This window comes from Dermacentor andersoni, chromosome 1 (genome assembly GCF_023375885.2).
Source record: "Dermacentor andersoni chromosome 1, qqDerAnde1_hic_scaffold, whole genome shotgun sequence".
In the NCBI taxonomy this organism is placed as follows: domain Eukaryota; kingdom Metazoa; phylum Arthropoda; class Arachnida; order Ixodida; family Ixodidae; genus Dermacentor; species Dermacentor andersoni.
This window is the reverse complement of record NC_092814.1, coordinates 95,271,616-95,290,159: the sequence shown is the minus strand read 5'-3', so window position 1 is coordinate 95,290,159 and position 18,544 is coordinate 95,271,616. Positions and strand designations below refer to the sequence as shown.

The 18,544-nt window shown below is 44.7% G+C and overlaps 1 protein-coding gene across 1 annotated transcript in view; it reads left to right on the top strand.

Annotated features, from left to right (window-relative positions):
• The window catches only part of LOC126545794 (uncharacterized), a 155,956-nt gene that overhangs the window by 51,809 nt on the left and 85,603 nt on the right, over positions 1–18,544 (top strand). The window contains exons 9-11 of the mRNA XM_050193791.3: positions 7,396–7,540; positions 10,920–11,003; positions 14,247–14,534. Of these exons, the coding sequence (XP_050049748.1) occupies positions 7,396–7,540; positions 10,920–11,003; positions 14,247–14,534 (517 nt within the window). The remainder of the gene's footprint in view (positions 1–7,395; positions 7,541–10,919; positions 11,004–14,246; positions 14,535–18,544) is intronic.

Sequence of the window (18,544 nt, the reverse complement as noted above, 5' to 3'; positions counted from 1 at the left end):
CAGTTTGCGATCGTCAAAATCTGATTAGCGGGTCAAGCGCGTCAGCTTTTATACATGAGTCATTGAAGTTTCCAAGTAATTGCTGGTGCCCGCGTGTGTTCCACAAAGTACTACGCAATCCCCGCAGGGGCGTCTGCGTCAGCAGGCGTTTGGTGTGTTGCGACACCATGTACCCGAGCACACGAGGTTTGGCCCCTCCCACATTTAACCGTACGTGGCTTAGCCGTGTCCGGGGAAAAGGGTATCCTGGGGGTTAAGCCGATGCCGAGTGTTTGGACCTTTAAGGCCCCTCGGCGGATACAACAAACGTCTTTGGCCTCGGCTTCACATAGACGGCACCCCCAGACTGACCCATCCGGGGGAAATTAGTAGTTGCCTTTTCCTATCCTCCTCTCCAATCTTCGTCTTTCTCCCTCACTTTTAACCTTTTCTGTCTTCTCCTCTCTTCTGCATCACTTCCTATGTTCTAGGCGAGGGTGAACCCTGTGCCAGCCTACCTAGGTTATGTCATATTCGGTTATTGTGGTAACATACTGCTGGCGTTTGCAGGACCTCTTTCATGGCTCCTGCAGCGTTCCCTTGTAGGACTCCATGGTGGGTGGCTGGCGTTGCTGCCGAAATCTCAACATATCCTTATGGCTAGTTCTTTTCCCCCACTCGCTGATGGCCCTCAGTAAAGAGGGTGTACCGATGAAGTATTCCAATTTTTTGGTAGGCGAAAAAAATCTTTCCCCCGTTTCCATGTCATTAATTCTCAGAAACCAGATAAACCAGTGCGAACAATTTAACCATTCCTTGTTTCGAGGTCTCTTACGGAAGTTTTTGGTACAGGTTATGAGGCATTGAGGATGGCAAGTGGTGATCTCCTCTTGGAGCTCCGCGACCAGAAACAGTACAAAAAACTGCCCAATCTAGTCACATTTGGGGAGACCCAAGTAGTAGTAACCTTGCACCGCACTATGAACACCACCTGTGGCGTTGTCTCGGGCGATGACTTGCTGGAGTTCACTGAGGCTGAACTCTTGGAGGGCTTCAGTGAACAGACTGTTATCAATGTAAAAAGAGTTAAGATGAGGCGGGATCGCAAAGAAATCCAAACCAAGCACCTGATAATCACCTTCGGTTCAAGTGTCCTGCTCGAGTCAATCGAGGCTGGGTACACCAAGCTCCATGTTAGGCCATACGTGCCAAATCCCCTCCGATGTTTCAAATGCCAGCGTTTCGGCCACAGTTCACAGAGCTGCGGAGGGCGCCAAATTTGTGCGAAATGCAGTGCCCATGAACACACCTCTGAAGCTTGCGAGAACTCTCTCCACTGTGTAAACTGTGATGGGGCGCACACCGCATACTCACGGTCGTGCCCATCCTAGAAAAAAGAAAAGGAAATTGTAACAATTCAAGTAAAGGAAAACATAAGTTTCAAGGAGGAACGCAGGCGGGTATCCCAGCTGCCCAAGAACACTTTTGCCGATGTGACGCGTCAGGGGGCAGCGGCACAATGGTTTCTGGCGGCTGTTCAGCCTGCACGCAGTGAGCACGTTGTGACGCCATCCGGCTTCCCGGCGGCTATAGCTTCTGCTGTTCCGCCACCCTCGAAGATGGGACCATCGACCTCCAGGCAGAACCTGTTGGCGCTGGGCATCAGCGGCAATATGTTAAACATTATCAAAAGCTACCTACACAACCGTACATTTCGGGTGAAAATAGGTAATGCACTGTCGCATACATTCATTCAGGAAACTGGGGTACCCCAGGGTGGCACACTCAGTTGTACCGTCTTTGTCATTAAGATGAACATGCTTTGTACATCATTACCAACAGCTATTTTTTATTCTGTCTGCGTAGACGACATACAAATAGGTTTCAAATCCTGCAACCTGTAGGAGTTGAGGAGGACTTCGGGATTAAAACTTGGAAGGTGGTTTATTTACATTATTTACAGTGAGAGTCAATTAACAGTCATAGAGTCATTACGGGCCGGCAGCAACTTGGATGCTGCGGCCAGTCGCAAGAAGTTCGAAAGAGATGAAACAAGGAATGCTCTAGGAATGCTCTCTTGCTGCTCCCAGTCTGCGTCTTTTAAGCCCTTCGGTGTCTCGAAGACACGTCACGTTCGGCCAATGGGAGAGCCCGCTCAGGTGACGCCATTTTCGGCCAATCGACGAGCCCGCTCGAGTGTCGTCATTTTCGGCCAATGGTAGGCGCCCGTGCGATGGAGTCACACCCGGCGAAGAGAGTCGTGCTCGTGTGTTTGTCCGAGGGCTTTCTTCTTCCTGCGGTCTTGCCTTGCTGACTTGCAATGCGCCGTCACAATACATGGATGGGGGCGACGACGCCAGGTTTTCACGGCGCATTACAGCCGTCTTGCTTTGGGACCCACTTTACCCGCCACAGTGCCAGGCTCTCGCTTCACTTTCGGGAAGAGCCAAGCAGTGAATAGCTCCACCGGCTGCACACGAAGTGGGGTCCGCCAACTTGTTTGCACGTGCCGTGCCTCAGGAATGTGGTATCCGTGCTTCTGCGCTCCTTAATTAGCTGTGGTGCAATTCGATGTGGTCTGGGGAACTCGAAGTAGGCTAACAAAACGGTCCCGTATCTAACAAACCTTACACTGTGTGAGAGATGGGTACAGCAGGGCTTAAACAAGGTGTTGAAGTGAGCAGACCAAAATGTATTTAAAATCAACCCCCCAAAATTTTCTTGTGTTCTCTTAACAAGAAAGAGAGGCCAGGTTCCAGATCCTTTTGTAGAACTGTGCGAACAACAAATATCTGTCAACAAAGAGCACAAATTTCTAGATGCTATACTTGACTGCAGGCTTACTTTCATTCTGCACATAAGATGTCTAAAAGCGAAATGTCTAAAAACAATGGTCTTACTTTAAATCTTATCCCATATAACATTAGGGTAGTGACAGCAAGTGTTTATTGAATCTTTACACGAGCCTAGTTCGATCAGGACTGGACTTCGGTGCCATGGTTGATCACTGTGCCGCCCCGAGCGCGCTAAAGATGTTAGACCCTGTCCACCATCTGGGTATCCGCCTGGCCAGTGGCGCATTTAGAACAAGCTCTGTCGAAAGTCTATACGTAGAGTCAGATGAGTTGTCACTCCATTGTATTTTCAGAGAACATACACCAGCTTTACCTATTTTCTGAAAGTGTGCTCAAATAAGGAACATCTGTGTTTCACAACCGTTAACAACTTGACGTGTGAAACACTTTTTTGTAATAGACCCTCTATGAGATTACCTTTCTCACTCCGTGTAAAAGAAAGCAACGAAATGGATGTCCCATTTCTTGAACATCGCCTAATGGCTCCAGCTAATCTCTTACTGCCCTGGCAGTGGCAGGTGATAGACTGTGATGTATCCTTCGTAGAGGTCACAAAGCACGTTCCTGACCTTGAAATCGCTATACATTTCTGAGAACTTCAATTGAAGTAGTACTGCTGCGAATTCTACACAGATGCGTCAAAATCACATGTTAGCATATCTTGCGCTGCTGTTGGTCCCTCTTTTTCTGAATCTGACGTGTTGAACCCCCTAACAAGTATCTTCACTGCAGAAGCCTATGCAATACTGTCTGCGGTAAAACATATGAAGAAATTAAAACTTGACAGAGCAATCATATTCACAGACTCATTAAGTCTTGTAAAAGTGCTTATTTCTTTACAAAAGCTCACAAATCCTATTTTCAATGAACTTTACTCACTCTTATGCAACATCTATTTATCGCATAGACATGTAGTAATATGCTGGGTTCTTGGCCATAGAGGAATCGAAGGTAATGTGCTTGCCAATGAGATCGCCAAATCAACAGTATTGCAGGGTATTCGTTCTGCTCCTCACTCTGCCACAGACATGAAGCCTTTCCTACGAAACAAACTGCGAAGCCACTTGCAACGCTTGTGGGACGCTGAAACGAGTAATAAGTTTCACGCAATTAAGCCAAAGTTAGGTTTCTGGCACCTAACTGAGAAAACACGAAGAACAGATGTCCTATTGACTAGACTAAGAATAGGACACACATTTGGCACAGATAACTCTCTCTTGACTGGTAACGAGCGTCCAACCTGTGGTAGATGTGGTGAAAGGCTGACCGTCCTCCACGTCTTCCTGGAGCGTCGGGAAGCTGAAAGAGACGGGAGGAAACATTTTCCTTTTGCATACCACTATTGTGTCCCTCTACATCCGGCTATGTTTCTTGGGGAACTGCTTTTTAAGACCAAAGCAGTCCTCGCTTTCTTGAATGATGTTGTTTTACATGTTATAAGCCCATTAAATTCGTAGCGCATCCTCTTTCCAGAAGATGCCGCTATGGTAGTTTTCTTTGTATAGCACATGCCTCTAGGCCCTTGTGTTTCAAGGGTTCTGGTGAGGCGTTTGTGCTCTAGCCAATTTTAGCATATCATATTTTGTATATTGCATCATTCTTTCGCAGTGCGTTTTAATGTTATAGTACTTGCCTTTAGTTATTGCCATAATTTTATTACACGTAGATTTTATGCAATTTACATCAACTCTTTTAGGCCCCTTTACAGCCAAGTCACATAACTTCACAGAACCCATCAGTCCACTGCAAACTCATTAACACTAGCATGGTGCTCTTTGGCCATACCTGGCCCTTGGGCCATTAAACATTAATTCAAAGTACTACACTATTCGTGTCGTGCATACATGCAATCAGATTACACAAGGTTTGGTGACAACACGCAGTGGATAGGACCATCGATAACATTCGAGGAAGTTTTGATACATGCAGGCGTGTCCTGCACTGAGCGGTAACATATTTAGCCGGGGAAATGTGGCCACCCGTTAAGGATAAAGTATATGTGTCAATATGAAGCAGGAAACGAGTGCAAATTACCACCCAAATGAACCGCGCAAACAAAGCTAGCCACGGCAAGCTATGATGTAGGACTCCCAAGTTATATTGCAGATGTTGTTTTTTTTTTTGTGCACGCTAACATTGCCACGGATAAAGGTAAACGTATGTCTCGTTTTTTTTTTTTTTTCCGATGCTTTGCCGATTGCACATATGTTATGTTTTGGTTCTGTATGTTTTTTTTTTCATTGCTTCTCTGATTCTAATGTCTTAGAAACTAGCCCAATCTTCATCCTTTGTCTATTTCACACAGCTTTGAGTAATGAGAACCGGCGGCGGCAGCCAGTGCATGTGTAAAGCCGGCAATAACGGTGAGGGTGAACATACCGGTGCATTGGAGTTCACCGTCGATGCAGAGCACACAGTGTACCAGACGCCACCGGAGCTGGGAAATTCAAGGAAGAAAGATATGACCTAAAATACTAAAATAAAAAGACCGAGCCACTGAGAGGATGGCAAAATCACTACTAAAAATTCACGTGTTCAATTTCGGTGTCCAAGCCCCAGTGCCATCACACCTATGGAGGTGAAGACACAATTTACATGGAAGACGAAGCTTCTATTGAATGAACGTCTCCTTTATTTATGTTGGAACAACTAGACAAAAGCAATGCAATGTTGCAAATGTACATACTGTTGCGTAAATACCGTGCATATTCAAGCTAATTCCGATGATCCATCTGGTTAAGCCGTGACGAAAACCAGTAAATTGAATAGCCTCACCAGCTTCAGACTCGTTTGAATAGCTGTTCGTGCACCCAAAAACGCAACATATTTCTTCGGATTTGGTTCTACATAGTATTTCGGCAGCGCAATACAGAAGTAATAATGGAACATACTCAACCAACATAGCTGTCAGCTGCGCCTGCTGTGCCAGACAGCCGTCATATGCCATTATATTAGTGGTGCTGCCGCATGAAAGTGTCACCAGTGTAAACTCAGCCTGCACCCAGTGCCTATACCTGAGAGCCCGTAGTGGCACCCATGGACGCATGGCCACCTGGCTCCGAGAGCCGCGACTCCCATAGTCAAAGGGATTGAAGAAGCTATTTACGTAAGAAACTTGGACCACCCACAAGGCTATTGTACTCACTCACTTCAGACTTGCCAATGCTCCACAGGCGCTAGGCCTCGCTCTCCCAGGATGCAGACCATGTGGCTCTCGTACCGACAGATATCTTCCAAGAACTTTGGAAAAGGCTTAGCGTGTCGATAAGTTCAAACACACCGCAGAAACCATCGCCTAACTCTCAGGCAAGCACCGCTCCAACGCTAGCGATCAAAATCATTAATAGGCCTATGCTTCAGTTCAAACAAAGGTTGTCTCGAACAGAGCAAAACTGTCAAAACTATTGTCCGATGCCACAAGATCTCCACGCTCGGCAGCCATTGTGGGGTCTCAAACGCGCTCTTGGGACGAAGGAACGACAACAGAGTAGTGGAAACAAACAAAAGAACATTTATTGCACCTTCTATATGCCAGTACCAGTTAGCTGAATCACAAACAATAGAACATGCTAATGGACGCTAACGAATTGAGAAAGCCCAACTCACCACGACAGGATATCAAGCGAATATATTTTCCCCAATCCGGACACTAATGCCTAATTGTTAGTGTGTACAGTCACACGAATGGTGATGCATTCGAATGATCGTGTTCATCCATCCCGATGCCCCGCTCTGAAGCCCATCACAGGAAAGTTCTGCGAAGCTTGCCATTGCGCGTGCAAAACACCTGTGCATGCCGCTGATCCCAAGCCAAAAGGAAGGTGTTACTCCCTTTTGTCCCCAAGTAACCCTGCTCTTAGGTGGCATCAGTCGCGCATCACTTGCACCATCTGTCATACTATACTGCAACTACACCGACTGCAGATGTTGCATAACTATGCGGGGAAGCTGAATTACAGGAGATGTGAGAACCATGTGGGGAAAACCACATTAGGAGGCATGAAACAGTCGAGCGTACCCACATCATCTTTCCTTTACAATACTTGCTTCCTATGGAAAATTTTTAAAATTTATTTTGACTGTCATTGCAAATATGCTCCATGCTTTTGTGTTGCCTCTGTGGGGTCTGCCTATTTATTTCTGAAATTGTACATAGAAAGCATAGAAACAAAACAGTCATCCTATAATTTTACAGAAATTTGAGATAATGCCTTATCTGCATGTCCACTGCAAGTGAATCTCTTATGGCATACATGTGACCACCGTAGTAGTTCACTATCCTGCCCTTGCTTTGATTGACTGATTTCAGCCAACACCATAGAAATTAGATTTCCTGTGTTGCCTGCTGCTTCAAATTTAGCAGAGAAATTTTTTACGCTTTGTAAATGTAAAGGAACAATCTTACTGCTTTTTCTTGACATGTTGCAGCATTTTCAGAAATTAAAATTATTGATGTATTGAATGCTTTTATTGTCTCTCTTCCCCTCTTCTTCTCTATGGTATTTATTTGAGACTTCAATGTAAAGTGATTGCACAGATTTGGTGATTGGGGGGCATGCAGGTGTCAAGAGTGTGCATGCACTTTTCGGCGGCTGGGCAGCCTGAATGCACACATGAGCCGAGTGCATTCCGGCCAGATGAGCCTGTCAACCAACCTATCAAAGAAGGAAGCATTGGAGTCGCTGTCCAAAAGTCTGCACCAGCAGGTGAGCAGCAGGTGCCTGAGCATATTAGCTTGCTTTTATTTCAGGAGTGATCCACCTGTGCAGCCCTGTTTCATTCTCCAGGAGACTAAGTATGTGCACTTGCACACAATAGTCCACTTAGAACACCCAGCTACTGCTGGCTGCATGATTGATTACAATTGAGGTGTGGAATGAACACCTGATGACAATTTTTTTATGCATACTATAGAACCTCATTCATATGCTGAAGAAAAAAAAGGGGGAAAAAAAAGCACTAAACAGGAAACCTTATGATCTAAAGTCATTAAAAAATTTGGCAGACTCGACTGTAGTTGACATCTACGTAAGGCAAAGTGTTGCATGAATCGTAGCAGCACTAGACATTGACATGTGCCACGCTGGTGGAGCCTGAGCGGCTCGAAATGCACATTGTTGGTTTTGCAGCTTCGGCAAGCTTATGTTTAAGCTTCTCAAATTTGGCCTGGGTCAGCAGCTTCCTTGGGTGAGGCATTTTGGCGGAAAGTTTTGACATGCCCACTCAGCGAGAATTGTTGCGACATGACAAATGGGGCCCAAACAGACCGAGGCACACTTTGTCATTTTACTATTGCGTAGTGTTTTAAGGCAGTGATGGGAAGCCAAAATGAAATCGAGCTGATGGGCGTCGCCAGAGTAAAATGATGCCAGTGCGAAATCTGACACCCACTTCGCACCGCCTGCAAAAGGGAACAGTGACGCATTTGGCTTATTGCCTATTAAAAGCGTGCACTATACTTCCAACTGCACTGCGCCACATGCACTGTGAAAGAGATAGGTGAAGATGCTCATCGCAGTAAGGGTTCGCAGCGATAGTTGTGAATGTGACGTGTCACCACCCCCGAGGAGATTTGCTGGTACAGGAAAAGCTACTGAGTGCGTGCGGGCATTTCTTTGTTCATATTGGAACTAGCGGCTGGAAAACGTATAATACAAATGTATTAACCAGTAAAAGGAAGCGTAACTGTATTGGGTCATTTTTGTGTTCTCGATCGGGAATGTTGGCGCCGGGAAATTTTACAAAATGAATCGTATCAACGAGGCTGTACTGTAATTACCTGCCTAACACACTTTACAAGCATTTAGGAAAATAAATGTTGTAGTAGTGTTACAGTTGTATTGGGCGTTCTTAGCTGTTGGCTTTTCCCTTTTAGATTCGCCCCACACTGTATATACTAGCTTTGGAAAAGTAATTTGGGAATGTCCCTTTTAATTCTTCAACTTAACCATAAACTTTGTAGGGTGAACGTATGAATGACAGCTGCACTCGTTTAGTTTTCATGGAGTTTTTGGTAGTTTGACATCAGCATCTTGTGTCAAGAGGCAAAGGGGTCATTTGTTGCTTGGGAAGTATGAGACAAAATGAAAAAGTATTATGGTCTTAAAACGAGACATTGCTTTCCTGTTGCTGCACGTTACTTGAATTACCTTATTTATTCTATTATAATATGGTCGCAAATATAAGGCGAAGGTGCACTTGGGAGACGCAAGAAAAAAAATTATGTGGATCCCACGTACTGTGGAAATTGACGTAAGGGAAGCTTTCCAAGCTGTTTGCAATTTATGATAATTAGCGATGATGTTGATGGCACATGTTTAATTTATTCAGCGTTTAGTGCTATACGTGATTGTTGAGTTGATGTTGAACGTTAGTTACCTTGGGTGCACCACTGCTATTTGTCTGTGCAGTACACAGAACACACACCAAGATGTGTTTGCTTGAGGCATTATTTTGTGCCATTGTCCATAACCTCTGAGAAGGTTAACATTGTAATTTCCTCACATGGCACATTGCATCATTTCCAAAGTGTTAAACTTGTGTTAAACCACAATTGGATTATCAGGCGCACTGTAGTGGTGGACACGGGATTAGTTTTGATCCCCTGCAGTTTAACAGGCTCTTAAACATATATACATGAGTCTTTTTGTATTTCACCCATGTCAAAGTGTGGCTGCTGTGTTTGGGATCAAATCCGCCACCATGAACAATACCATAGCTGCAAAGCTACTGCGGCAAGCACAGAAATGCTGATTTGATGTGCCGCCGCTTCTGTGGTGTTGCCTAGACGCTGTGGTGTTTTAATGAGACTTTACGTCTGCACGCCGTGCATCAGTTGTCCGCTAGACAAATTTGCACAGTGTTTATTTTTCAGAAATAGTAGAAATGTACTGTTCCGTACCTTGAACTTAATTTTATTGCGTTTGTCTGCAACCGCTGTCGTGTCTAGCAGCATTTTCTTCCCTTCTTGCGTCAACATTTCCCTGTCCTGCCCTCCCCCATTTATGCGAGCTGCATGCGAACCATGGTAAGGCTGTTATTCACTCGTTTCCTGGCTGTTTCAGTTCTACCCATTCTCTTTCTCCTCTCCCTACCTCCCTTCTTGACTATTGCATTTTAGTACGAAGGTGATTGCTGCACCTTCTGCAATGCTTTTGCGGGGGTCATGGATAATTACTGTAGTCAAGAGGGTATTGTGATGGCACTTAGGGAGCTTCAGAGGGCATTGTGTCTATGCAATAGAAAAGTCCCGATGAGCTTCTCACATCGCCTTTGCTCCCAGTCATGCTCCTGCAATGTATATACAAGCTCTGAACCACCTCCCAACGCGGCATGCAAGGCAGTGACAGTAGCAGCAGTAGTGGAAAAGTCAAAGGAAGAGGCAAAGAAAGCTTCCCTTTAAAAGAACTTAAGTAGGCACACTAATATGCAGTGATGTAGAGTAGCCAACAGATTATGCAGACTTGGCTGGGATTGCTCGAAGTATTGAATTACTAGCACAGCCAAAATGCAAAATGGCAACCATGAAATCTGGAGAAAGGAACCATTAACCAAGTGGAGGTGGGGAGAGGGTACGGTTCAGGAGATAACGAAACTGCGTTTGTGAGGATTTTTTTTTTCTGAGGTGTGGCTTGACATCAGTACGTGCCGCAATGCCTCGAACCCATAAATTTAGGTGAAATTTGCACTGCTGTGAAGCCACATCTCAAGGCAAAATTCGCACGCAACCCATACTCCGACTCTCCTGTAAAAATGTTCTAATTTTTTATATAGGGTATACGCACAAAAATGCGGTACTGCCTCACATGCCAAATTAGTTTTGACCATTTACGCTGACCTTTAAAATCTGGATTACCAGAAATGTGGCGCTGCCAGTTGCCATATTAAAACAGTTACTAGCTCAATCAGCCTCAGATATGAGGTGGTGGTTGACATCAAGGCTAAGTATCCTTGGAAAAAAACCTCGCTTTATAATCTAATAAATACGGTATATTGTGCAAACAGAGATTGTCTTATGTTTACTGTGTCTTGAATGGCTATTAACAACTAGCCAATAATCTGGCTTACTCCTCTCATCCTGTCTAGACTTCAGTTGTCGTGGACATCTGCCGTGAAGACTTGGATAAGAAAGACCTGTTGAACCAGAGCAATGCGGACCTCTTACAGCAAGTATGTAACTTTTTGTTTCTGCAAGGTCCTGGAATGTTGATGAAGCTTGTCTGAAAAGTTATTTAGAGGTGGAAGGCAGAAAAATGTCAAACTGGATGTGTTCTAAGCCACTTACGGTAAAACTGCCTATAATGTGAGGCTGAACCTTATGTGGCTTTTTTTTTGCTAGTCATTGGAATGGTCCCTATACTAAAAACAAAAAATTAAGTCAAAGTAAATTGGATCTTACTGATTGCAGAAGAAAGCAGTGTGAACAGTTGTAAATGTCCCCCATGACTTGCACATTAAGCCTATTTTTGAACTCATATTGCTGCCTGTTTTTTGATTTTTATAAATCTATTCTTATCCATCGCTACAATGTAGGTGTTGACATGATGATGCATTTCTCTCGCAGCTTGCAAATTCAACTACGTGAACACATTTACATAACACGCACATCAAATGTATCTGAGTGACAGTTTCTTTATTAATAATTTCTTGTACTTAAACCTGCGCTCAAACTATTTGCTCAGGGATGGTTTGTGAGGGATGCCACAGTAGAGGGCTGTGAATTAACTTTTACCACCTGAGGTTCTTTAATGTACACCAAAAGTGCGGTCCATTAGCGTTCTTGCATTCTGACCCCATCAGAATGCTGTTGCCATGGCCAGGGTTGAACGCTCAACCTCGTGCTCAGCAGTGCAACACCATAGCCACTGAGCTACAGTGTGGTAGGTGAGGAACTTATCTATACAAGTCCTCATTGGCAGGTATGATTTACAATTTTTAACATAAAGAAAAACAATAGGCTTGTGTGAATATTAATATTTTGGTTTGAAGCAAAGTCAAAGTGAATAATTAGTGTAGAAGACTTTTCAAGTGTATAATTCAAAGAAGTATTTGGCATAAGCTTGACAAAAGCATAGAACACATATGGCATATGGGTTCTGTATCCTTGTCTAGTTTGCACCATGATTTTCTTTGAGTATGACTTTCCAACTAGCCCAAACCAACTTTCTGCTCAAACATAATGAGAATAGTTGAGGAATTTGTATAAAACATTGGCATACCATATTTGCGCGAGTCTAACGGACATCTTTTTTTAGAAAAGATGGATCCGAAAATTACCTGCGCTTTACAGTGGAGTATGAAACCAAAACCATGTTGGCAACAGCCTATCGTCGGAACTGTCAGACGGGCCGTCATTGCCATCACGAGACGGCGGCAGAGCACACTTTCTTACATTGCTGTGGGTTAATTTTGTGCTTGACTACTATCACTTTCGCTTGAGTTTTCAGGACTTGGCACCAGGTGTGTCCACGTATACGGCTGCCAGCATTTCTGGCGCTGTGCAAAGCTCGCTGTCAGCACAGAGTGCCAGGAATACTCTCGGCCACATATCTCGACAAGTTCGACACACAGTCACGTAAAATTCATGAAAGTGATAGCTGTATCTCTAAAAGTGATCTCTCAAGCATACTGTTGTGTGCTTGGTATCTGTGGCCAATAAAGCGCAAATTGCAACGACAGTATGCTGCTTTCATTATGAATGTTCATTTAAAAAAAATGTTTCCCTTCCATGAAGGTAAATCCTGCATGTCTCTTTCTTTTCTAACCGCGAACGTCGGGACACGCTATATTTTTCTTTTATAAAATGGACTCATGTCACATTCAGGTAAATCTTGCATTCAGGTGCACTGTTATTTTCTTACTTTAAGCCTGCCAAAACCAGGTTAGAATATTCACAAACGCCTATAAAATAAAACAAAATGTGACGTGCTTGGCGAGCCTTTGTTTACTTAGGTTTCTGCACTTTTTTTTTGACAGAGGAAAAAAAAAAAAGAAAAAAAATATAGTAGTACACACGAGCATACTTTTCAAGAAGTGCAATTCTTTTCCTTATTTTCAAACTCTTGTTGGCATGCATTATCATTTGAATTTTGAACATTTGTGTACCCATCCTAGACCCATTGAACCTTTGAATGTACCTTAGCAAGGAAATCTTCTCACCATCACAGGTACTGTTTGCATTAACACTGTTTACATGTATGAAAAGTGTGTAAAATGCGATGTGACGCGCCACTGTTGCAGTCATGTAAACATGGCAACAAAAATGAGTGACCAGCTTTCTTTCACTCACGGCTGGCAGGTGCTGCCTATATATTATGTATATGCCAGTTTTCATTTAAATGCTAAGCAGAAAGGAAGCAAATATATTCATATCTGAATAATATTAAAGGTGTAATGTATCTCGATCACTTTCTCACACAGCATGGGCAACATTCATTGATTTGGTAACACCTGCACTTACTCTTACCCTTTGTGAAAGGGTGTAACTTCAGGGAGAAATTTCGTTTTTACCCGAAAACGAAAGACCCTAAGTATTTACAATTGTCTGCTGCTATTGCAAGCAGGTGGAGATGATCCTGCTTCCAAATCCAGTTGACGGGAATTGGCTGCACATGAATATCCTGAGTGGATGTTAACAGTGAAATACATATAGTAAGCGTATAAGGGGACATCATACTAGCACGAAAAAAGACACACTGAATGCTAGCGGTGTTTCTTTATTCATGTTCTTGTCCGTGTCCTTTTTTACGTGCTAGTGCGACGTCCCCTTACACGAATAACCACCAACTAGCCCAGCTTTCTGCCTTAAATATAGTAAGCAGAGCTGTTGTTTTTAGCTTACATTTACCTTAGGTTTGCTTATAGCCGTTGTGTCACTGTAACCTTGTTGTATAACTTGTAACTCTAGTATTCCTGAATGTGCGCAAACTTCATTGCGCCCCTAACTTTAAGGCCCATATTTTAATTTCACTAATAAACAGTAACTCACCACACTTAGTTTAATGCACTGATCTCATGGTGCACTTTCAATCGTGATCGAGGTTGACACCTTTGCTAAAGGAACTAATTGTGGTTGAGAAATTGAATCCTGGTTGGGCTCAATCACTATCGAAAATGCACAATGTTACTCAGGTATAAGGTACACATCAGTAGAGGAGAGGATTGATGTAGAACCTAAAACTGAAATCAATTTGTGGACAAATACTAACCTAAGTTTGGATAAATGATTTTAACATGGAAAAATTTTTTCTTCCTCAGCTTTTGAAAATCTAATAACATAACTATTTTGTACATTTGCTAGCATGCCATAGTGGATATTGAAAAAAAAAAATGCTATTCAGACTAGGGACAGTTGCTTTTGAAGTTGTGCATCTACAAAAATATGTTTGATTCTGTTCCCCATTTTTTTTGTAGGTGCTTGTCAACAGTGGGCTCACTCACAGTCCTTCTACAAACAATGCCGAGGCAAAGAAAACACCATCACCACTACCACTGCCACCACCGCTGCCACCACCACCACTACCACTACCCCCGCCACCGCTACAAGAAGTACCATCTGTCACAAAGGACAGCTTATTGCCACCTCCTTCCAATCCAGTTGAGACAGCAGTGGAAAAGGTGGCTTCTACAACTGAGCGTGCAATGGTGATGTCTGTTGCTGACACTGCAACAGGTCAAATCAAGATGCACATCTATAGGATGGCAAGTCAATTTTCATTTATTTTCGTTTCCTTAGCCTTGGACAGTATCTCTCAGAATTGCTGTATTTATGTGGCAATGCTTTTATGTAGACAGTAACAACAATGCCTTCTTCGGCATTTGTTTTAGGCAGTGTTGCTGGACTGGAGTGAACTTTATTGATACTGTAGCTGTTTTAAGGTAGCTCTAGTTTTTGAAACACTGTGTATGGTTGTTTTATGCAACTTTAACCAAGCTTTAAAATATGTGGTATGTCTTAGCTGATTAAGACTAACTGCATATTGTTCATAGTCATTCCGAGTGAGAGTATTTTTTGCAGTGTGATTAGTTTGTTAACTAGCTAAGTTAATAACGTAAACTTTTAAATATTTGTTTTAGAGCATAAATATGATTGTAAATGCTGTGGAGCATTCTCCGTAACGCCCTAGGAAATTCTTTTCATGATATGAAAAAAATTTTGGTCTGTCCGCAAACTTCTTAATGCTCATGGATTACCGGGTTACCAGAGCTGTGGACGGCAATAGCAAAGGTGGTACAGTCAACATCTGATATTTCGGACTCCCTAGGAGCCGCGAAAACGTCCGAAAAATCGGGCTGTCCGAAAAAAGTAAGTGCTTGGTTTTTACTGCCCCCAAGGGCTCAAATCGCCACAGGCACGTCCGAAATAGCTCTAAACGCCTGCCAGTACACTTATTAGGCGTATCGGTGATCATACTGTGATAAGAGACGGCGGGTGCACACATGTATAATTAAGTATTGCATGCCGTGTCCTGAGCTTTCATAGATTACAAAAAAGCATTTGATTCTGTAGAGATACCAGCAGTCATAGAGGCATTAGGTAATCAAGGAGTACAGACCGCTTACATAAATACCTCGGAAAATATCTACAGAGATTCCACAGCCACCTTAATTTTACACAAGAAAAGCAGGAAGATACCTGTAAAGAATGGAGTTGGACAAGGAGACACAATCTCTCCCATGCTATTCACTGCATGCTTAGAAGAAATTTTCAAGCTATTAAACTGGGAAGGCTTAGGACTAAGGATCGACGGCAAATATCTCGGCAACCTTCGGTTTGCAGATAACATTGTCCTGTTCAGCAACAGTGCCGACGAATTACAACAAATCATGGAGAACCGTAACAGAGAGAGTGTAAGGGTGGGGCTGATGATTAATATGCAGAAGACAAAGATAATGATAAATAACCAGGCAAAGGAACAAGAATTCAGGATTGCCAGTGAGCCTCTAGAGTCTGTGAAGGAGTACGTTTACATAGGTCAACTAATCACAGGGAACCCTGACCATGAGACGGAAATTCACAGAAGAATAAAAATGGGCTGGATCGCATACGGCAGGCATCGTGAGCTCCTGACTGAAAGCTTACCGTTATCATTGAAAAGGAAGGTATACAATCAGTGCATTTTACCAGTGCTGACATATGGGGCAGAGACTTGGAGACTGACAAAGAAGCCTGAGAATGAGTTAAGGACTGCGCAAAGAGCAATGGAACGAAGAAGGCTAGGCATAACTTTAAGAGACAGAAAGAGAGCGGTTTGGATCAGAGAGCAAATGGGTATAGACGACATTCTAATTGACATGAAGAGAAAAAAATGGCACTGGCCAGGTCATGTAATGTGTAGAGTAGATAACCGTTGGACCATTAAGGTGACAGAGAAGGGAATTGCAGTAGAGGACAGAAGACTAGGTGGTGCGATGAATTAGGAAATTTGCGGGTGCTAGTTGGAATCTGCTCGCGCAGGACAGGGGTAATTGGAGATCGCGGAGAGACGCCTGCAGTGGACATAAAATAGGCTGATGATGATTATGATGACGTGTCCCGTGACAATTGCCCCATCCCACTGTTAGTATGCTTCACCGCATAAGCTGCTGTAATGAGGCGAAGCTGACTTTCGGGAACCGGCATTATGCAACGCGTCATGCTTTCCACCATTCAAAGCCATTGGCGAGGATTACGATGGTGGAGTCAGCGCCATTGCTAACAGCGGCTAATTGTTTAATTGAAAAACACGGCACCGAACACCAAGACTGGTAGCGAATGTCGCAACAGCTAGGCCTAGCGTTGCTTTGGTGGTGGCTATGGCTGCCAGCGGATCTGCTGGCAAGAGCGCTTGTTCGAGGCGGGCAGCGCTACATGAAGGGGGGGGGGGGGGGGGGCTAAGGGGGCTGCAGCCCAGGGCCTCACCTCGGACAGTAGGAGAAGGGGGCCCATTTATTCTAACCTGCTTAGTATATGGAACCATGGGCAATGGAACTTCGAGCGACATGTATGAAGCGAGAAAACCAGAACGAGCAGACGGGGCCCCCCGCCTAATGTAACAGCATGCGTTTAGCCTGATCATTTGGGGAGAGCTTGTCGAGCTGCAAAAACAGTAATCCCCCACCATCCCGGCGGCGCCCTCTTTCTTACGAAGTGAGGTGCGTTTGCTTGGAAGAGTTTTCGTGGTTTGCTGTCAGTCCGTCTGTCCAGTGATGTCTGGAGAGGAGGGGCAAGGGGGAAACACCTAAAACATGTAATGTGGGATGAGGACCTAAATCTCCCTTGCCCCTCGTCACCACCACGCCACCCTCCACCTCTCAAATAGTTCCGCTGCTGTCCTTTTCATAAAAAGGATGTGCTGCAGTACCCAACAGTGCCTCCCATTCAACTTTTCTTTACCGTGATGGTAATTTGGGCGGGGGAGGATGAGTCCGATAGCAGATCATGATGAGTCTGATGGCAGAGTGTAGACAGGAAAGGAAAGAATACGTCACATGTGCTTTTGTCCACGTGCCGTGGGGCATGGAATTTTCACTGTTCGGGCTAGGGTTGTGGAAGAGTGAAGGGGGAAGTTGGAAAGCTGGACACAAAGGCCTGTCTCCAGGGCCCATTCCTGCCTAGGGGCTGTGCACCCTCGTGCGCGCTCGACGAAAAAAGTTGGTCAGACTGGCCGCCGAACTTTCCAGAAAGAAGTAGAACAAGATGACTCAGAGGCGACGAAGGGCGCGTAACCTTGCCCGCGCTAGTAGTCGCCCTCTCCCCTTCGTTCTCGCGCTCTGCGTCGACGGGGCAAAAGAAAAATCGAGAACCTCCCAGAACAGACGATTGCTCCTAGCCAATAGGAAGATGAGACCGGAACAGGAGAAGGAGTGACTTTGTACGGAGAAGGAGGGAATTTGTACAAGGAACTCTATGCGTATGTGGACGCCTGCTTTGGCACTAGTAACAGACAGTCGCGGGGCGCGTCTATAAGTGGAAGTTGATTGCGGGCTGCGATTCAGCCCCGAACCGCCGGTTAAGCTTGCATAAGCCCGCCCACTGAGGAGCTCCTGGGGGACGCACCAGTCTCGGCCAACCATGGACCATCCAGGCAGCATGCACCAGTCATCGGGACGGCCACCATTGGACACCTGCGGTCGCGTCGGACTGACGAAGTGCCGCGTGAACAGTTAGCATCCATTCATGCGAAAATGCTCGGTCGGAAGCATCAAAGTGGTACGTCTAAATGAAAGGTAAAGTTAGAAAGAGAAGAGCGTGAAAAGAAGCTACCAAAAATGACAAATTACCTACTGAATGCAGCTTTCGCGGAGCAGTGTGATCGCTCTACCTAGAGTCCGCGTCAAGCTCCCAATAGTACCGACTGTGCTTCTGTGGAGGACTTGCCAACCCCATCACCACGGCTTCCTGGCAAGAAGCAAGGTATGACTCATCTTGGTTATCTGGATCCTGTGAAAACGGTGTCAACCTCGGTCGTCCATATTTCTGAGCAACTGATGCTAACCGAGCCCTGTCCTGTTCCTGAGTCAGCAACGACTATGCTACTCGGCTGGGCCCCTGCCACAGAGCTGCAGGTGTCCTGTCCGCCACGCCCGATTTCTACTACTGCTGATCGACAGGTGCCAAACCTCCCCGATGAGCCTCCTTCTACTGACGAGCGCCAGGAAACAACACTCCAAGAATTGACTCACTTGCTTCCTGTTAGTTTGGCTTCAAATAATCATGTTCCCACCCACAA